Source organism: Carassius carassius, chromosome 4 (genome assembly GCF_963082965.1).
Source record: "Carassius carassius chromosome 4, fCarCar2.1, whole genome shotgun sequence".
NCBI classification, from domain to species: domain Eukaryota; kingdom Metazoa; phylum Chordata; class Actinopteri; order Cypriniformes; family Cyprinidae; genus Carassius; species Carassius carassius.
In genome coordinates, this window is record NC_081758.1 from 38,283,904 (window position 1) to 38,301,779 (window position 17,876).

At 36.3% G+C, this 17,876-nt stretch overlaps 1 protein-coding gene and 1 pseudogene across 1 annotated transcript; one reads left to right on the forward strand and one right to left on the reverse strand.

Moving 5' to 3' along the window:
- Nucleotides 1–5,346, reverse strand: LOC132139990 (DNA polymerase epsilon catalytic subunit A-like; annotated as a pseudogene).
- Nucleotides 5,347–5,431: 85 nt separating this feature from the next.
- Nucleotides 5,432–15,447, forward strand: LOC132139989 (leucine-zipper-like transcriptional regulator 1). Its single transcript, XM_059548732.1, has 21 exons — nucleotides 5,432–5,657; nucleotides 5,780–5,960; nucleotides 6,047–6,109; nucleotides 6,192–6,248; nucleotides 7,118–7,197; nucleotides 7,273–7,381; nucleotides 7,495–7,575; nucleotides 7,727–7,784; nucleotides 8,225–8,364; nucleotides 8,629–8,830; nucleotides 9,615–9,725; nucleotides 9,820–9,912; nucleotides 10,016–10,111; nucleotides 11,305–11,485; nucleotides 11,580–11,749; nucleotides 11,838–11,994; nucleotides 12,093–12,219; nucleotides 13,395–13,544; nucleotides 13,860–13,965; nucleotides 14,406–14,486; nucleotides 14,960–15,447. Exons 2-21 carry the CDS (start codon nucleotides 5,791–5,793, stop codon nucleotides 15,074–15,076), a joined length of 2,349 nt encoding a protein of 782 aa, XP_059404715.1. The 5' UTR covers nucleotides 5,432–5,657; nucleotides 5,780–5,790; the 3' UTR covers nucleotides 15,077–15,447.
- Nucleotides 15,448–17,876: the final 2,429 nt, after the last annotated feature.

Sequence of the window (17,876 nt, forward strand, 5' to 3'; positions counted from 1 at the left end):
AATATAACTGTTTTCAATTTGAACGTAATGCAATTTATTCCAATGAGGGAAAGCTGAATTTCCAGCTGTTATTACTCCAGACTTCAGTGTCACATGATCCTGATTCGATGCTTGAGGAACATTTCTTATTATTACCAATGCTGAAAACACCTGCAGCTTAATATTTCTGTGGAAACCGTGACACAGGATTTAGTTTCAAGATTATTTGATGAATTGAAAGTTCAAACAAACAGCATTTATTTGAAATAGAATCTTTTTTTGTGTGTGTACTGTCACTGTCATGCATTGTTACAACTTTAGGAGTTTAAAACACATTACTGCAGTATAAAACCACAGGAGCTGGAGGTACATGTTGATACCCGACGGACGTATTTAATAAACTGCAGAGCAGGGTTGTTGAGGGGCAAGTAAGAAGCAGGAAGAACAGGAAACATCTCAACAGCTCGACACTTTCTGAGTGATGGTGAAGAAGTTCTGTGTGAGTTCACTTGACACATACTCCTGAGAAAATGTAATCAAACCTACAACAGCCAGCACAAAGACAAGAAAAATAAAATCATTTTTAGTTTCACATGTAAATATGTTTTTTTCTTTCAAAATCTTTTTAACATTTTAATGCAGTCATAAACAAATAACCCATTTGAAAACACTCAATTTTTGAAATAGACTATGCTGCATCCTTTTATGTCTTAACAGGAAGTGCACTGACATCCCCAGGTGGCTGCTGGGATGTTTGGGTCGCTCCTCGTCTCTTAATAGGAGTAGCATCAGGGGCGTTTCCCCGAAGCTCTTGTCTCATGCTGTGATAGACAGCTGCAATGTAGGCTGCAAACAACCAACCAATTATAATGAAATTATGATTAATTATAATAAAACAGAGCTGCACAAAAAAATTAAACCTACAAATAAAACCTGTAATGTTACCTGAAATGATCATGAGAAGGTATTTCTGACAGGATGCTGTTTGAGGAAGGTACTGCATGATGTTCCAGTTACTTTCAGTCAAGTCTTCTACATCATCTTCCCCATCCTGTTCTTCATCCTCCCCTTTTTTTTCTTTATCTTCATCTTCATCCTCACTTCCATCCTCCTCTTCTGCATTCTTTTTCTTCTTTTCATTGTCATACTAGAGTGGGTGGGGGGAAAATGTGTTTAAAAAACTCAATCTGAATAGTATCAATTATAAACGTTTTAAATTTTTATACACACAACTTGTACAGAACAAAAAAAGGTTTCTAGGCCCTTTGCTTTACCTCTCATACAGAAGGCTTGAGGGCAGATTTCCCTTCACTCCTCCATAGTTAGCTGGATCCACCCACAGCACAAACTCCCAACAGCAGGAGAATGTGCTGGAAAGAGAGTGGAAGATCTCCTTTGAATGGACACTAAAGCCGAGACACAACACATGAAGACAAAAAGTAAACAGAAAATGTATCCAAATAATCTAATACCAAAGCCTGGACTTCAGACTTTCACATTGCATGAGAAACTCAGTTAAAAGTCTTAATCGAGAATGAAAAAAAATGTAAAAATGTATAAATCCCCCGTTAGTGATGTACTCCACGTATGCAATGGCATCATCAATGCACTGTTTCTTGGTGCAGAGAATAAGTCGGTTGAAGTTTCCATAGATCACAGATGATCCCAGGCACTTAAACTCTGCCACAAGTCTGACGTGTTTAGAATAAGAAGTGTGAACAATACATGTAGTCAAGTGGCTCAAACAATAGTGCATTAACTGATTATAATATAAAGTTGCTTTGAGAAAAAGCATCTGCTATGTTAAATGCATAGAGGTAAAATGTACACAATGCGATATTTAAAGGAATAGTTCATCCTGAAAGTTTTATTTGCTCAATTTGAGTTTGTTTCTTCATCAAAACAGATATGGAGAAATTTAGCATTAAGGGATTCTTTAGGATTTTTAAGCTCAAATTTAAGACTAAGATCTTTTTTAAGACCTGCACAAATAAAATAAATACCATATAAGCGGGCTAGGGCAATGTCTATAGTACCATATTAAACCGTAAAATTAACCAGTTCACATTTAAAACTCTATGTGTTTGCAGGGTAAAAACATGTTCTGTTCTGAACTCTGAACAAAACAACAGTTTTACTGAAAATGCTCATTCATTCTGCCAGCAGGTGGAGTGTTTGGTAACAGCAGAACACAAAGCAGCACAGCACAGGACTTTAAACTGCAGCGCTCATGTTTATTTCATGAAATCATAGCCTTTTTTAGTTTAATTGTCACATTCAGCCATATAGCAATTCAAATTTTTCTGTCCCTAAATTTAAGACCTCTTGAAATCATAATAAAGACTTTTTTGTACAATTAAGGACTTATTGAGGCCTTAAATTCGATCCAACTAAATTTAAGACTTTTTAAGACCCTGCGCAAACCCTGAGCATTACAGCTCTTGCTCACAAATGGATCCTCTGCAGTGAATGGTTGCTGTCAGAATCAGAGTTCAAACAGCTGATAAAAACATCACAATAATTCAATCCAAATCCATCAAGACCAAAATACAAGTCATCCATAATATTGATTTTAATAATATCCATAATATTGCTTTTAACAGTGAAAAAGTCAATTTTCTTCCCATTGTCCTCTCACATAAAATCCACCAAAACATTTCAGAACGGTCTTAGACTGTTTTCACATGTAAAGATGCTTGATCAGTGCATATTTCTCTCCTGATTCAGACGTGATGACTTTTGTACTGAAGAAAGTAATATTATGGAATTGTATTTTAGCCAATTGTGATGTTTTTATCAGCTGTTTGAACTCACATTCTGACGGCACCCATTCACTGCAGAGGATCATCTTGGCCTGAGGGTAAGTACATTTTTAGCCAATTTTAATTTTTGGGTCAACTATTCCTTTACATACTGTATGCATTTTTGCTTATGTGTCACATTCCTAAACAACCTTTATAAGGTTTTGGACTTCATACTGACACTTTTCAGCACTGATATACAGTAACTGGAGACTTAATCTCTTTTATTTTTTTATTTTTTTTAAATTACACATATTTATGATTTTTTTTGCTCAATGGTACTACTCATTTCTTTAAAAAAAACTTAGTAATGCACCTTCAAATATAATACAGTTACAATAAAAATTAAAAAGCTGCTTTAAGACAAAGTTCTGAAACTGTAGATAAATGAATAGAGCAACCTTCTGTAACCCCAAACAACAAAGCTTAAACTTCTGTGAGCTGTACTCACTGCAGGAAGATCTTCTTCATCACCGGTAAAAATGCATCACCTGATTATCAGCATAGATGTTATGATACTGTGTGATCTCTCGAACCCAACCAACAATCCTGCATGAGGACAGAAAATAATGAGAACTCTTTACTCTGGCCTTCCTCATTTCTATATGCATACCTGAATGTGTTGAAGCAGAGTGCAGTCTCTATGTGTCAGATCCTGTGTCTCAGTGCACTGAACTGAATTTGCTTACCTGTGGAGTAGCAGCCATGGCTATTGATCTCCATGGAGCCTCTCTCATCACTCTCCATCACCAGTCTGCTGTCATAAGCTTCTTTCCCCCCGAGGTCCGGCCGTGACGTAGGTGACAGCCACAACAAGTGGTTGTGCTTCCTCAGATGACGTGCAATAAATAGATCTGAATCCAAATATAGAAATGTCCTAAGGCATGATAATACCTGCAGAGAGAAAGAACATTACAGCACATGAGTCTGAAGTCAGCACCTCATAGCATGCTTTCTGATGTTGTCTTTCTAAGGGTTTAAAGGGGTAACTGCACAATCAAATGTTCTTTGATTTGAATATTATATACAGTACAGACCAAAAGTTTGGACACACCTTCTCATTCAAAGAGTTTTCTTTATTTTCATGACTATGGAAATTGTAGAGTCACACTGAAGGCATCAAAACTATGAATTAACACGTGGAATTATATACATAACAAAAAAGTGTGAAACAACTGAAAATATGTCATATTCTAGGTTCTTCAAAGTAGCCACCTTTTGCTTTGATTACTGCTTTGCACACTCTTGGCATTCTCTTGATGAGCTTCAAGAGGTAGTCACCTGAAATGGTCTTCCAACAGTCTTGAAGGAGTTCCCCAAGAGATGCTTAGCACTTGTTGGCCCTTTTGCTTTATGTCTGCGGTCCAGCTCACCCCTAAACCATCTCGATTGGGTTCAGGTCCGGTGACTGTGGAGGCCAGGTCATCTGGCGCAGCACCCCATCATTATTATTAATATAAACAATAGAATAGATAAAAAAATATATATTTTATTGTTAATAAATTGTAAGTCAATATAATGGACTGTTTGTCCTAAAGGATATTTTAAGCTTATCTACAGGTAACATGATAATATATTTTCCCTTACATATTGTCTTACATTTTTATCCAGCTGAATGGAATTGCACAAAATTAACTTATAGTCAAGAATGCACATCACATAGATCATGCACAGAATTGGTTGTGAAAAAGTTATAAGCAGACCTTTTTGCGATTAGATCCCTCTTCTTGCGTGGGCACTTTCTGATTGACATAAAACACTCGTGGGATGTTGAGTTTCATGCAGTGCAGGTCACTGCCAATGACCGCCCACAGCTTATAAAGATTTGGGTGATTGGTCTCTGCAATCTGGAGCAAGTGGATATTGAAACACATCATGGGTTTTGATAGAACTAAAAAACACAAAACTGCTGTCATGTTTCATAGTTCAAATACACTACTATTAAAAAAAACACTTGTGACAGTAAAGACTTTTACATTGTTCTTTGGCAAGTACTAAATTTACTAACTGAAAATAAAAATTAATAAAAACTATTTTAAAATATTTTTTAAACCAATAAAAATGACAAGCACATAATAATAATAATAAAATTAATTTCGAAATATATAAATAAAATAACAACATTAGGACAATTTAACTGCAAAAAAGCAAAATGTTGACTGATTTGTAAAACCATAGCTGACAAGTAACGTTATCTTCAAGACTCAAATCATTAACTTAATATAGAAGAACCTGCCTTTACACACTTTCAGCGTGAGTTTATGAATTTTCAGCTACTTGCATATCATTAATGACACACCAACAACAATAAAACGTCATATCTCCATTTTCATACAAATCGTTCATACTGTGCCGCCCTTTACTGTGTATGGTGCATATGGTGCCGCCGCCAAACAAATTTCCGCGAGCAGTCACTTTCCTGCTTTGCTCCTGTCCCTCATATTTTCAACCAATGAAAATGCAACCTCACGCATATGACATCATGTATTTGAGTCCATCTAAGAATAAAAAAACAAAGTTCGGTAATAAAATTAAATTAATTGTGATAAATATTGTAATAAATAAAAATATGTGTAATTCATTTGGTGTTTTTTTTATGTTGTTGATGACGTCTACTGTGCTCTCCTCCAATCAAAGCCGCGAATCCGCGCATGTCAGTTAGTCTCGTCTCCTCCCTTGACGTTAGGATCACAAAAGCTAGAAGACGTGCACTTTTTTATTTATATATTTCATAATATCATTTCTTTCTATCGACTCGTTGAAGTGTAATATTTAATGTTCTTTTCATATTACGGTTTCTATTATGCTTTTAGATTATTACACCATGGCAGATGATCAGATACAGTTATAGCTAGGTTAACGTTAGTCAGACTGAAGGTAAGATTGTAAACAATCATAATCTTTCAGGCAACATGATTTAGATGAGCACTTGCAAACAAATTAACTTTAGACTTTTTTTCGTTCTAAACGTGATCTTCGGCTGGAATAAACCTTGTTAGATGTGAACTGAATGTCATGGTTTCCTGGAGCCATGTCTTGTAAATCCAAAGTGGCTCCGAGTGTTGATTTTGACCACAGCTGCTCTGACAGTGTTGAGTATTTGACACTCAACTTTGGGCCTTTTGAGACCGTCCACCGCTGGAGGAGACTACCACCATGTGATGAGTTTGTGGGTGCAAGGTACACTTTTTATTATTAATGTTTAATTAGATGATTTTTTGTTTTCAGCTTTAAAAACTGTCTATATTGGGTTTTGTTTCTTGCAGGCGTAGCAAACACACTGTTGTGGCATACAGAGATGCCATCTACGTCTTTGGAGGAGACAATGGGTGACTATTTGTTTTTCTTTACTTACTTCCTTAAACTCCAAAACGTGCAGAAGGATCTCATTTGGATTAATATTTCTTTCAGCAAGAACATGCTTAATGACCTGTTGCGGTTTGATGTGAAGGACTGCTCATGGTGTCGGTGAGTGTTGCATGACAATCGCAAGGTGGATGTGCTTAAAGAGTTAGTTCATCCAAAAATGAAAATTATGTAATTAATGACTCACCCTAATGTCGTTCCAAACCCGTAAGACCTCTGTTCATCTTCGGAACACAGTTTAAGATATTTTAGATTTAGTCCGAGAGCTCTCAGTCCCTCCATTGAAGCTGTGTGTACGGTATACAGTCCATGTCCAGAGAGGTAAGAAAAGCATCATCAAAGTAGTCCATGTGACATCAGAGGGTCAGTTAGAATTTGTTGAAGCATCAAAAATACATTTTGGTCCAAAAATAACAAAAATTACGACTTTATTCAGCATTGTCTTCTCTTCCGGGTCTGTTGTGAGTGCATTCATGGTGCTGCATTGACGCTGCATTGACGCTGCTGATGTGTCTTCTGGTGCGTCCAATAACAAAGATAACACGTCAGCAGCGTCGTACGTCATCAGCATCAATGCAGCGTCGTGAATGCGCTCACAACAGACCCGGAAGAGAAGACAATGCTGAATAAAGTCGTAATTTTTGTTATTTTTGGACCAAAGTGTATTTTCTATGCTTCAACAAATTCTAACTGACCCTCTGATGTCACATGGACTACTTTGAAGATGTTTTTATTATTTTTCTGGACATGGACAGTATACCGTACACACATTTTCAATGGAGGGTCAGAAAGCTCTCATGCTAAATCTAAAATATCTTAAACTGTGCTCCGAAGATAAACGGAGGTCTTATGGGTTTGGAACGACATGAGGGTGAGTCATTAATGACATAATTTTCATTTTTGGGTAAACTAACCCTTTAAATATGATTTTATGTAGCCTCTTATATCTATATATTTATGTCCTTAAACAGGGCGTTTACTACTGGGACCCCACCAGCACCAAGATACCACCACTCAGCTGTTGTGTACGGAAGCAGCATGTTTGTGTTTGGTAGGTTTTCAGTGTGCCATTTAATGTTGTGTTTTCTTTCCCGTGTGTTCAATGTTTTCGTTGCTTGTTTTTTAGGCGGCTACACTGGAGACATCTATTCAAACTCTAACTTGAAAAACAAAAATGATCTATTTGAGTACAAGTTTGCCACCGGGCAGTGGACAGAATGGAAGGTGGAGGGACGGTAAATCATATTGATCATTACTCATATTATCTGTAATACTCTTAATTGTGTTATAGTCTGTCTGACACACAATTGTATTTTTAATGCTTTTTTCTTTGTATTTTATGTTCCAGTCTGGTTGCCAGATCGGCTCATGGAGCCACGGTCTATAACGACAAGCTTTGGATTTTTGCTGGATATGATGGAAATGCCAGGCAAGTGTATTAGTGTATCTTTACACAGCTTTGAATATCAAATATAAATATGTTGTAACATTAACAAATCTATTCCAACATAAAACTAAGGTTTTTTTTTTTTTTAATGTTACTCAATATATGTATGAACCCTTTTTTTTGTTTCCAACAGGCTAAATGACATGTGGACCATCAGTCTTCAGGACCGTGAGCAGGCATACTGGGAAGAGGTGACTTTATTTGCATAACTTTAATTCAAAAACAGGATTGTTTAATTATTACACCGCCGTTATTAAACCAATTTTAACTTGTGTGAATGATGAATGATTCTGAAGACATTATTTTATGGCTAAGCCTGAATTAGTGCCAGTAACAGAAAATGCAATCATGTCAGATGTTTTCTGCTAAATCTGTAGATGTCAACATCCAAATAGCAACATAAAATGACAAAAACTTTGTCATTAACTGCAGTATTTGAACATGTATATATTTGGGGAAAAACATTCTTAAAAGCTATCCGTGATAGAAAGTTTTTATTGATATTTTGGACTGTGTTATTTGATTTTAAACTTTTACTTAAGGATTTGTGTTCACATTAAAGCTTATAAAATACACAATTACCTGCCAGTAAACATGCACCATGATTTACTGCTTTCTTTGTTTCCTTTAGATTGAACAAAGTGGTGAAATCCCACCTTCCTGTTGTAACTTCCCAGTAGCTGTATGTCAGGATAAGATGTTTGTTTTCTCCGGCCAAAGTGGAGCCAAGATCACCAACAACCTCTTTCAGTTTGAATTTAAAGGCCACATGTAAGCACGGCAAAGAGGCACATTTCATGTGTAATATGCACACAAGCTTTTATCATGTCAAGTCACATTTATTTATATATCGCTTTATACAATACAGATTGGTTTAAAGCAGCTTCCCGGTAATAAACAAGAAAAACAATGAGAGTTTATCAATTTCAGCTATAAAGCAGCTCTACAAGACAGTGGTGTCATTTTCAACTCAACATTACATAAAGAGGAACTATCGTTTTTTTGTACTCAATAAGCAGTGTATTTTCGCTTCAGATGGACCCGTATACCAACTGAGCACTTGCTGCGTGGCTCCCCTCCGCCCCCTCAGAGACGCTACGGACACACCATGGTGGCGTTTGACCGTCACCTGTATGTGTTTGGAGGAGCAGCAGACAACACTCTTCCCAATGAACTCCACTGCTATGATGTGGACTCACAGACATGGGAGGTCATTCAGGCCAGCACGGACAGCGAGGTATTAGAGAATTCATAGGAATGTGACTTTGAATTACCACAATAACAATAAATTTATAAACAGGCATTGCAAATTAGTTTTTTGTTTGTTTGCTTGTTTTTTTTTTTCTTGAAGAGATAAATACTTTAATTCAGCAAGCAGCACGTTTAAAATATTGTGTTTGTTAAATGATGTTCTTTTACATGTTCTATTCATTAAAGAATCCTAAATAAAGATGGATTGTGGTTTCATCAAAATGTTAATCATCACAGCTGTTTTCAACATTGATGTCGAAATATTACTTGAGCGTAAAATCATCACATTAGAATGATTTGAAGGGTCATGTGACTGGAGTAATGATGCTGAAAATTCAGCTTTCCATCACACAAATAAATTAAATTGTAAAATATTTTGAAATAGAAAATGGGTATTTTAAATTGCAAACATTTCACTTTTTTTTTTTTACTGTATTTTTGGTTTAAAAAATGCAGCCTTGGTGAGCATAAGGGACTTATGTCTTACCTACCCCAAACTTTTGAACTGTAGTGTAGTAAACATAAAGACGCATGATGTTTAATTAATTTATTGACATAAATTTATATGAAGTAAATCTGAACAGATTATAGTACCTATAAATTCATAACAACATCATAAGCACCCAAGACCCAATTCTGGATGTTTTCACCATTCTTTTTAATTTTAATCTAGTTAATTGAGTTTCTCAGTTGTTAGTGGAAAAGGGTTTACCTTTTGGTCTGTGGTGTGTAAATCTATAATTCAGAACTGTGATGTTGATTTCTTACAGATGCCAAGTGGGAGGCTGTTCCATGCAGCGGCTGTTATCCATGATGCCATGTACATCTTCGGGGGGACTGTGGACAATAATGTGCGCAGTGGAGAAATGTACAGGTTTCAGGTGAGGGCCTGACCTCTAGAAATACATCTGTTTAGTCTAATTCAGTTGAACATACTATATTATTCTAACTGTTCTTTATTACCTTGTGTACTAGTTTTCTTGTTATCCAAAGTGCACACTTCATGAGGACTATGGCAAACTGTGGGAGAACCGTCAGTTCTGTGATGTAGAGTTTATCTTGGGGGAGGTCAGTTTGTCCTAGAAAAAAAAGTCTGATACACACTGTCATTCTGAATAATTGGCATTGTTTTAGTAATAAATCGCCTCTACTCAACGGTTTGTGTTTACAGAGGGAGGAGAAGGTCTTGGGTCATATCGCCATTGTAACAGCTCGCTGTAAGTGGCTCCGCAAGAAGATTCTACAGGCGAGAGATCGACAGAAACAGGTCTGTTTCATTTTCATTAATTTATTGTAGGTATACATTCATTTTAATGTGCACATCCTAATAAAATGTGATTATGAGTCAATTCTGTACGCATCTTTAAGGAGAAATTAAAATTATTGAAATAAATTATTATTAAATATTAGATTTTTTTATAGCTGTTTAATTTGCACTATTTCTATTTGGGTTATTTGCATTACATTTTTTATTCTTGGTATTGTTCCATTGTCCCGGTATTGTGGTCGACCGATATGTGTTTTTTGACAGCTGATGCTGATGCCGATATCTTGTAACGCAGGGGGGCCAATAGCCAATATAAAGCCGATATGATTTTTTTAAAATTATGATTATTATTATTTAAGAAATTTGAAATAATTTGACAATGGATTAAAAAATAAATGTGTAAAAGAAACATGCTTATACTTTAGATGACAGTATTTTTCACAAATAAATAAATATTTAATAAAAATATAATTAAAAAGAAAGTAAACACTGTAACCAACAGGGAATCAGTAATCATATTTTTCAAATAAAGCCAGGGTAACCCTCATTTTACATACAGCACACAGTGAAAATGACATGAATATGACAGTGGGCAAATGCATAAAGCGCAGTATAATTTGAAATCACAAGATAGTTTAAAGCATTCAATTCACACGGGCTAACCATCACGCAGAGAACACGTGATCATGCTGGATAAAAAATGCACACTTTACAAGATCTCACAGCTGGATTCGACTAAATTTGCAAGGTTTGTGAAATTAAATGTTCATTAGTCATTCAAAGATTTGTTTAAATTATATGAATGCATATTTGCTTAATGCTGATGGCAAATGAGAAAGTATTTCTGTATACATTTTCTTTGTTGAACGGTTCTATCTGATTGTTAGACAGACTTTCATCTATGTTAGACAGAACTGTTAACGACGATGACGAACAAGAGAGAGAGTGTGAGCACTGTATGCACTCAGGCGCTGCCGCTCTCAGCGCCGTCAAAATAAAAGTCCTGCATCGAACACATCAGCCAAGCAGAAAAACAGTATCGCCAAGGCCGATATATCGGTCGACCACTAATTTTATGTACATTCTCTTAAGGAGGAATGAAAATTCCTGTCCAAATCTGTTTACTTTTGGCCAGTCAGAATGTAAAATAATATTTAGCCTCTCTCTCTCTCTGTCTCTCTTTTTTTTTGTAGAAGAATAAACTGGAATGCAATGAGGAGAGTGAGGATTCTAGCTCAGGCAGTCAGAAGGACAGCTCTGGAAGGTCAAGGGGTCCTCCTTTATTGGAAGTGTCAATCAGAGAAGCAGACGCACAACCGTTTGAGGTTTTGATGCAGTTCCTGTACACAGACAAGATACAGTACCCACGTAGAGGTAAGTTACACTAAACACCCGTTTACCTGATATGCCTTGTGAAGGTCTGCTTAATAAAAGGTGAGCGTCATATTTTCCTCACGTCTCTCCTCAGGTCATGTCCAGGATGTGCTGTTGATCATGGATGTGTATAAACTTGCTCTGAGTTTCAAACTGTCCAGACTGGAGCAGCTCTGTGTTCAGTACATTGAGGCATCTGTCGATCTGCAGAACGTTTTGAGTGTGTGTGAAAATGCAAACAAGCTTCAGCTGGACCAGCTCAAGGTAAATTTGAAGGAACACACTCCTGATCACAAAATGACCTTGCCAGAGAGTCAAATACTCTTTTGTATCTCCATATTTCTGCCCCCAGGAACATTGCCTGAACTTTGTGGTGAAGGAAAGTCACTTTAACCAGGTGATCATGACCAAAGAGTTTGAGCACCTGTCCACTCCACTGATCGTGGAGATAGTGAGACGCAAACAACAGCCTCCTCCCCGAGTCTATTCAGATCTGCCGGTGGACATTGGTAAAAAGAAAAACATCTTCTCACATCTTTTTTACACATAAGCTTTCAGGACAGATGCAAAATAAGGGCATATGGCTCCAAAAAATATTTTGTTTCAGGCACATCTCTGGTGCAGGACATGAAGGCTTATCTAGAGGGGGCGGGCCATGAGTTCTGTGACATCATCCTTTTGCTAGATGGTCATCCGCGCCCTGCACATAAGGCCATACTTGCTGCTCGCTCCAGGTAATGAACATGATAGTCCCCAGGGCCTATAACAGGACCTCAACAAAAACTCGCTTTGCATGTAAAATATTAAAGGGGCAGTTCACCCAAAAATGAGGTTCAAATAAACAGTTGACAGTAGGCATTGAACATAGTATATATGTATTTTTTTCATATTATGGTTGTCAGTGGCTACCGTTAACTGTTTGGTTACCAACATTGTTTAAAATCTGTTCTTTTGTGTTCTGTCCCTTTAAAAAGATGAGTGTATGACTGTGTTCTTAATAGACCGTATTTACATATAAACAATGGGCCTTATTCATAAAGTTGCATAAATATATGAGTAAATTCAGAGTTAATATGTCCATAAAACAGACCTTCCAGAAAACGAGCGCTGTGTTTTACCAATAGTTTTCAAATCTCGGCTGAAAAAAAAATGACAACGCAAATTAACTTGTAAAATATTATTATAGTAGTCCAAATAAACTGTCATCCATTTGCCAGAAAGAACACATTTTATGCACCATTTACTCATGGTAGGGAGCAGGTTGACCTTTCTTCCATACCAACTGATATTTTGAAAATATAAAAATTTTCATAAATTCGAAAGTATATAGAATTCGGAAATCAGAACGGCTTTATTTACACAAAAAATTATTCTGCTCGTGTCTCATGAACGATGCCCAATGTTTGTTGAAGTGAATTATTTTTGATTTAGATTTTTTTCCATTTTTTATCAATTTTATTTTATTTTTTAATTAATTGAATAACTTTTATGTCTGTTTTAGGATTTTTTCAGTTTTAATTTGAGTAATTCAAGTACTTCAGCTTAAACTAAATTAAAATAAGAAAGTTTGCCTTGGCAGCTAACTGAAATATTTACTGAAAGTGTAACTGAAAGTTGTACATATATATATATATATATATATATATATATATACATTTTTTTTATTTATTTTTTTTTATTTTTAACAAATGTGTTTTAATAGATTAGGTTAACAAGAATAGCACTGCTTTGGTTATGCAGCAAGTGATCTGGGTATTCCATGAACAATATGTGCAGTGTAGTGCATATTACTTTTTTTTTTTTTTCTACATAAATAAAAGCTGGTCAGCCATTCCAAACCTGTCTTGATCTTTTTGACTGTGTCTTTTAATAATTTACCAGTTGATTGTCTTCTCGATTTCTTTGACAGTTATTTTGAGGCCATGTTCCGCTCCTTCATGCCAGAGGACGGGCAGGTGAACATTTCGATTGGTGAGATGGTTCCAAGTACACAGGCCTTTGAGTCCATGCTGCGCTATATTTATTATGGGGACGTCAACATGCCTCCAGAGGACTCGCTGTATCCTTCTTACTGCCTCATGCTCTTCATTTTATAGCACTGTATGCAATCTTTATTTTTGGTAATGATTTTGACCACCTTTTCTATTATTATTGTTATACATTTGAACAAGTAAGTGTCATATTAACAAAAATTTGGACAAAACTCATCCCCCTTGCAAGAGACATGAATGATGCCTCAAATAGTGTTATTGTTAAGGAGAGGTGTGCGCTTATTTGCAATTTTTTTGGTGGATGATAAAACAGGTGGAAGAAATCCATAGATTAAATTGGAGTGAAATTTTCAACGATTTGTTTGCCCTTAACTAGCACATAGATACCTGTTTGCAGCACCTTATTACTACGGTTTCTCCAACAACAGACTGCAGGCCTACTGCAAGCAAAATCTGGAGATGAATGTTACTGTAGAGAATGTCTTACAGGTATATATCAAGTAGTATACACTACCAGTCCACAGATTGGGGCCAGTCAGAAATTAAAGGAATAGTTCACATAAAAATGCTAATTTGCTGAAAATGTACACATCCTCAGGCCATCCAAGACATAGATGAGTTTGTCTCTTCATCGAAACAGATTTAGAGAAATGTAGCATTACATTACTTGCTCACAAATGGATCCTCTGCAGTGTATGGGTGCCGTCAGAATGAGAGTCCAAAACAGCTGATAAAAACATCACAATAATCCACACAACTCCACCCCATCAGTTAACATGGCAGCGTTATTTTTGATTATGTCCATCAAATATTAAATGCTGGTGTTTTGCACTTTCTGTTCATTAAAGAATCCTGAAAAAACATTAAACATTCAAACCATTTGATAATCAAGAACTGCATTCGCATGCTATCACCTTTTGTATCTTCAGATCTTGGAAGCAGCTGATAAGACTCAAGCCCTGGATATGAAGAAACACTGCCTGCATATAATAGTCCATCAGTTCACCAAGGTGGGTGTGCTATTGACCACAGCTCTGAGCGTGTGCTGGCTGCCTCGCCACGGCTAAAAACACATCACCAAGATATTCACTGCCACGTGGACTGCCTCTACAAACTGTTAAATGTGTCATTTTATTAATACAGAGAGATCTGTAACTGCTAAAGGCTTTTTATTGTGTAAAACACTGAGTTTGATATGCATTTAGGCCTATTTAATCATTACCAGTGTTAACAATCAATTAAACTCACACCAGTAGTCATAAATTGTCCCACTTTTGGCTACATCAAACAATAATAGAATTTTTAAAATGCCTTTGAGCCTTTAAGAGTGCCTTTGTGAACAGAATTCCCTAAAAATATTTGACATTCTGGTCTATTTGGCCCTGTTAGCTTATCAGTTTCTTTTTGGCTGTTTATTTGCGGTCTCTTGCATGGCCTGTGTTGTTTACCATTTATTTCTTTGGTTCTCCTTCCTTCCCTGAAGGTGTCCAAGCTCCCAAACCTGCGATCGCTCAGCCAACCGCTGCTGTTGGACATCATTGACTCGCTGGCATCCCACATATCAGACAAACAGTGCACTGAGATGAGCTCTGATATATAGTTTCTCCACCCCTTTCATGTCCCATCCCATCCCTTATGAACTTTTTCATTTTTGCTTCCACGCCATTTCCTTCCCTTGTCATCCAGCACCTCCTCCCAGCCCATATAATCCTGCATCACACCCCACCTCAGTCAGATTGGGTCTGGTTTGCTGCTTCACGTTCCCCTAGATTTTATTTACCTAATTGTGTAGGAGAAACATGCTGGATATTGTAAAAATTGTAAAACTGCAAAAAGACTCACATTTACATTCGTTTTAATGTGCATATATTTTGGACAAATACCTTTATTTGGTAGTGCACATCGAATCTGTCAATGGCCAACATTGTTGTTTAATTAGACATATAGTTATTGTGTCCCACATAATGAAAGCTTCACTCCTTATTGGGTGAATCTCACAAAAAAAAAGAAAGAAAATGAAATGACATATTGCATAAAGAAAATTAACACATTTTAGGGTTACCTTTTTGTGTGTGTGTGCCTTTTTTATGACAATTATGAACATTTTCCCTCTAAATTACAATAATGAGTTCAGATATTTTACTTTTTCAATAGTGGTTTTCATTAGTTTCTTGATAATAGTTAATTAAAATATAAAATAAGTAAATAACAGCATTGCAACAAGTGCAATATATACAGTACAGACCAAAAGTTTGGACACACCTTCTCATTCAAAGAGTTTTCTTTATTTTCATGACTATGAAAATTGTAGAGTCACACTGAAGGCATCAAGGGCTATTTGACCAAGAAGGAGAGTGAAGTGACATTCAGCCAAGTATGATGACCCTCAGAATTTGTGCTCTGCATTTAACCCATTCAAAGTGCACACACACAGAGCAGTGAACACACACACACACACTGTGAGCACACACCCGGAGCAGTGGGCAGCCATTTATGCTGTGGTGCCCGGGGAGCAGTTGGAGGTTCGATGCCTTGCTCATGGTATTGAAGGTGGAGAGAGAACTGTGCATGCACTCCCCCACCTACAATTCCTGCCGGCCCGGGACTCGAACTCACAACCCTTCGATTGTGAGTCCGATTCTCTAACCACTAGGCCACGACTTCCCTCTTGTGTAGTGGGGTGCTGCGCTAGATGATCTGGCCTCCACAGTCACCGGACCTGAACCCAATCGAGATGGTTTAGGGGTGAGCTGGACCGCAGACAGAAGGCAAAAGGGCCAACAAGTGCTAAGCATCTCTTGGGGAACTCCTTCAAGACTGTTGGAAGACCACTTCAGGTGACTACCTCTTGAAGCTCATCAAAAGAATGCCAAGAGTGTGCAAAGCAGTAATCAAAGCAAAAGGTGGCTACTTTGAAGAACCTAGAATATGACATATTTTCAGTTGTTTCACACTTTTTTGTTATGTATATAATTCCATATATAATTCCACATGTGTTAATTCATAGTTTTGATGCCTTCAGTGTGAATCTACAATTTTCATAGTCATGAAAATAAAGAAAACTCTTTGAATGAGAAGGTGTCCAAATTTTTGGTCTGTACTATATATATATATATATATATATATATATATATATATATATATATATATATATATATATATAAAACAACTTTCAGTTACGCTTTCAGTAAATATTTCATTTAGCTGCCAAGGCAAACTTTTTTTTAAAATTTAGTTTAAGCTGAAGTACTTGAATTACTCAAATTAAAACTATATATATATATATATATATATATATATATATAAACCATTATGTGTATATACTCTACAATTTAAATACTAAAAAATAATGAAACATTCTTCTTTGCAGTGAAGTAATGATGCAGAACCTGATTTTACCAAGTGAGACATGTTCCTGGGACAACATCTTTGTTGTCCCTGGAACAACATTGTGATGAACCAATCAGATTTGAAGAACCAGTTTATAGATTTTGTGAAGTTTATGCTTAAAATCACTGTTTGGTGCTTGTACATCAGTGTCATTCATCTATCATTTCCTCTGATTTTAGGGATTACTCATGGTTAGGGTTAGGTTTAGGTTCAGGGAAATGGTCAAGAATAAATTTTTGGAGTAAAATGTTGTTCCAGGGTCAGTAATGATATTGTTTTAATGATGAATATTCATTCTTTAAGCAATGTGTGTAATTGTGTGTGTAAATATGACCCAGACTTGATCTACTGCACTTTATGAATATAGTAGTACTTTATTTATCCCTGAACCTTGTAGTGATTCTGCGCTGCTTTTATTATCCTGAATTATGCCAGTGCCTGTTATTATGCAGTTATGGCATATATTTATAAGCGGATCATCACAACAGTCAATGTTCAGACTCATGTATGCTTTACTGTAATCATTGAGATAAAGCAGAGTGTTCTGTTGGTCCTGTGGGCAATATGCCTTAATAAATTGTGCAACATCAGCAGACTATGTTTTGTGGTTTATATTACGCATATGTATTATATAAACAATATGAGATGACTTGAGGGGATTTACCATCGATGATGGCTAGAAACAAATCTGTAAGTATCTGTTTATTCATCCTTTGTGCAATGTGGTAAATAAGACTACATTACCATCCATTACCATTTTTTTTCTGAGAGTGTACCATGTATAAACTTTCTCTACCTGACATACAGTACATCACTGAATTCCCATGCTTTTTTTAAACCGCTTGTGCTTTTTTATTCAATCAGAAAAGTAGTATTTTAAAGATTTAAGGTGGTTGAAGCGAATTACAGTATACAGCACCTTCAAATAAAAGATTATTCAAATTATAAATGTACTACTTCACTAAAAAGTCAAAATCATTGTTCTCACGCAATTTGGAACAAAATATAAA

Coding starts and splice junctions, on each gene's coding strand:
- LOC132139989 (XM_059548732.1), top strand. CDS start 5,791: ATGTCATGGTTTCCTGGAGCCATGTCTTGTAAATCCAAAGTGGCTCCG. Junction 8,831..9,614: donor AGGCCAGCACGGACAGCGAG/GTATTAGAGAAT, acceptor GATTTCTTACAG/ATGCCAAGTGGGAGGCTGTT. Junction 12,220..13,394: donor ATACTTGCTGCTCGCTCCAG/GTAATGAACATG, acceptor TTTCTTTGACAG/TTATTTTGAGGCCATGTTCC.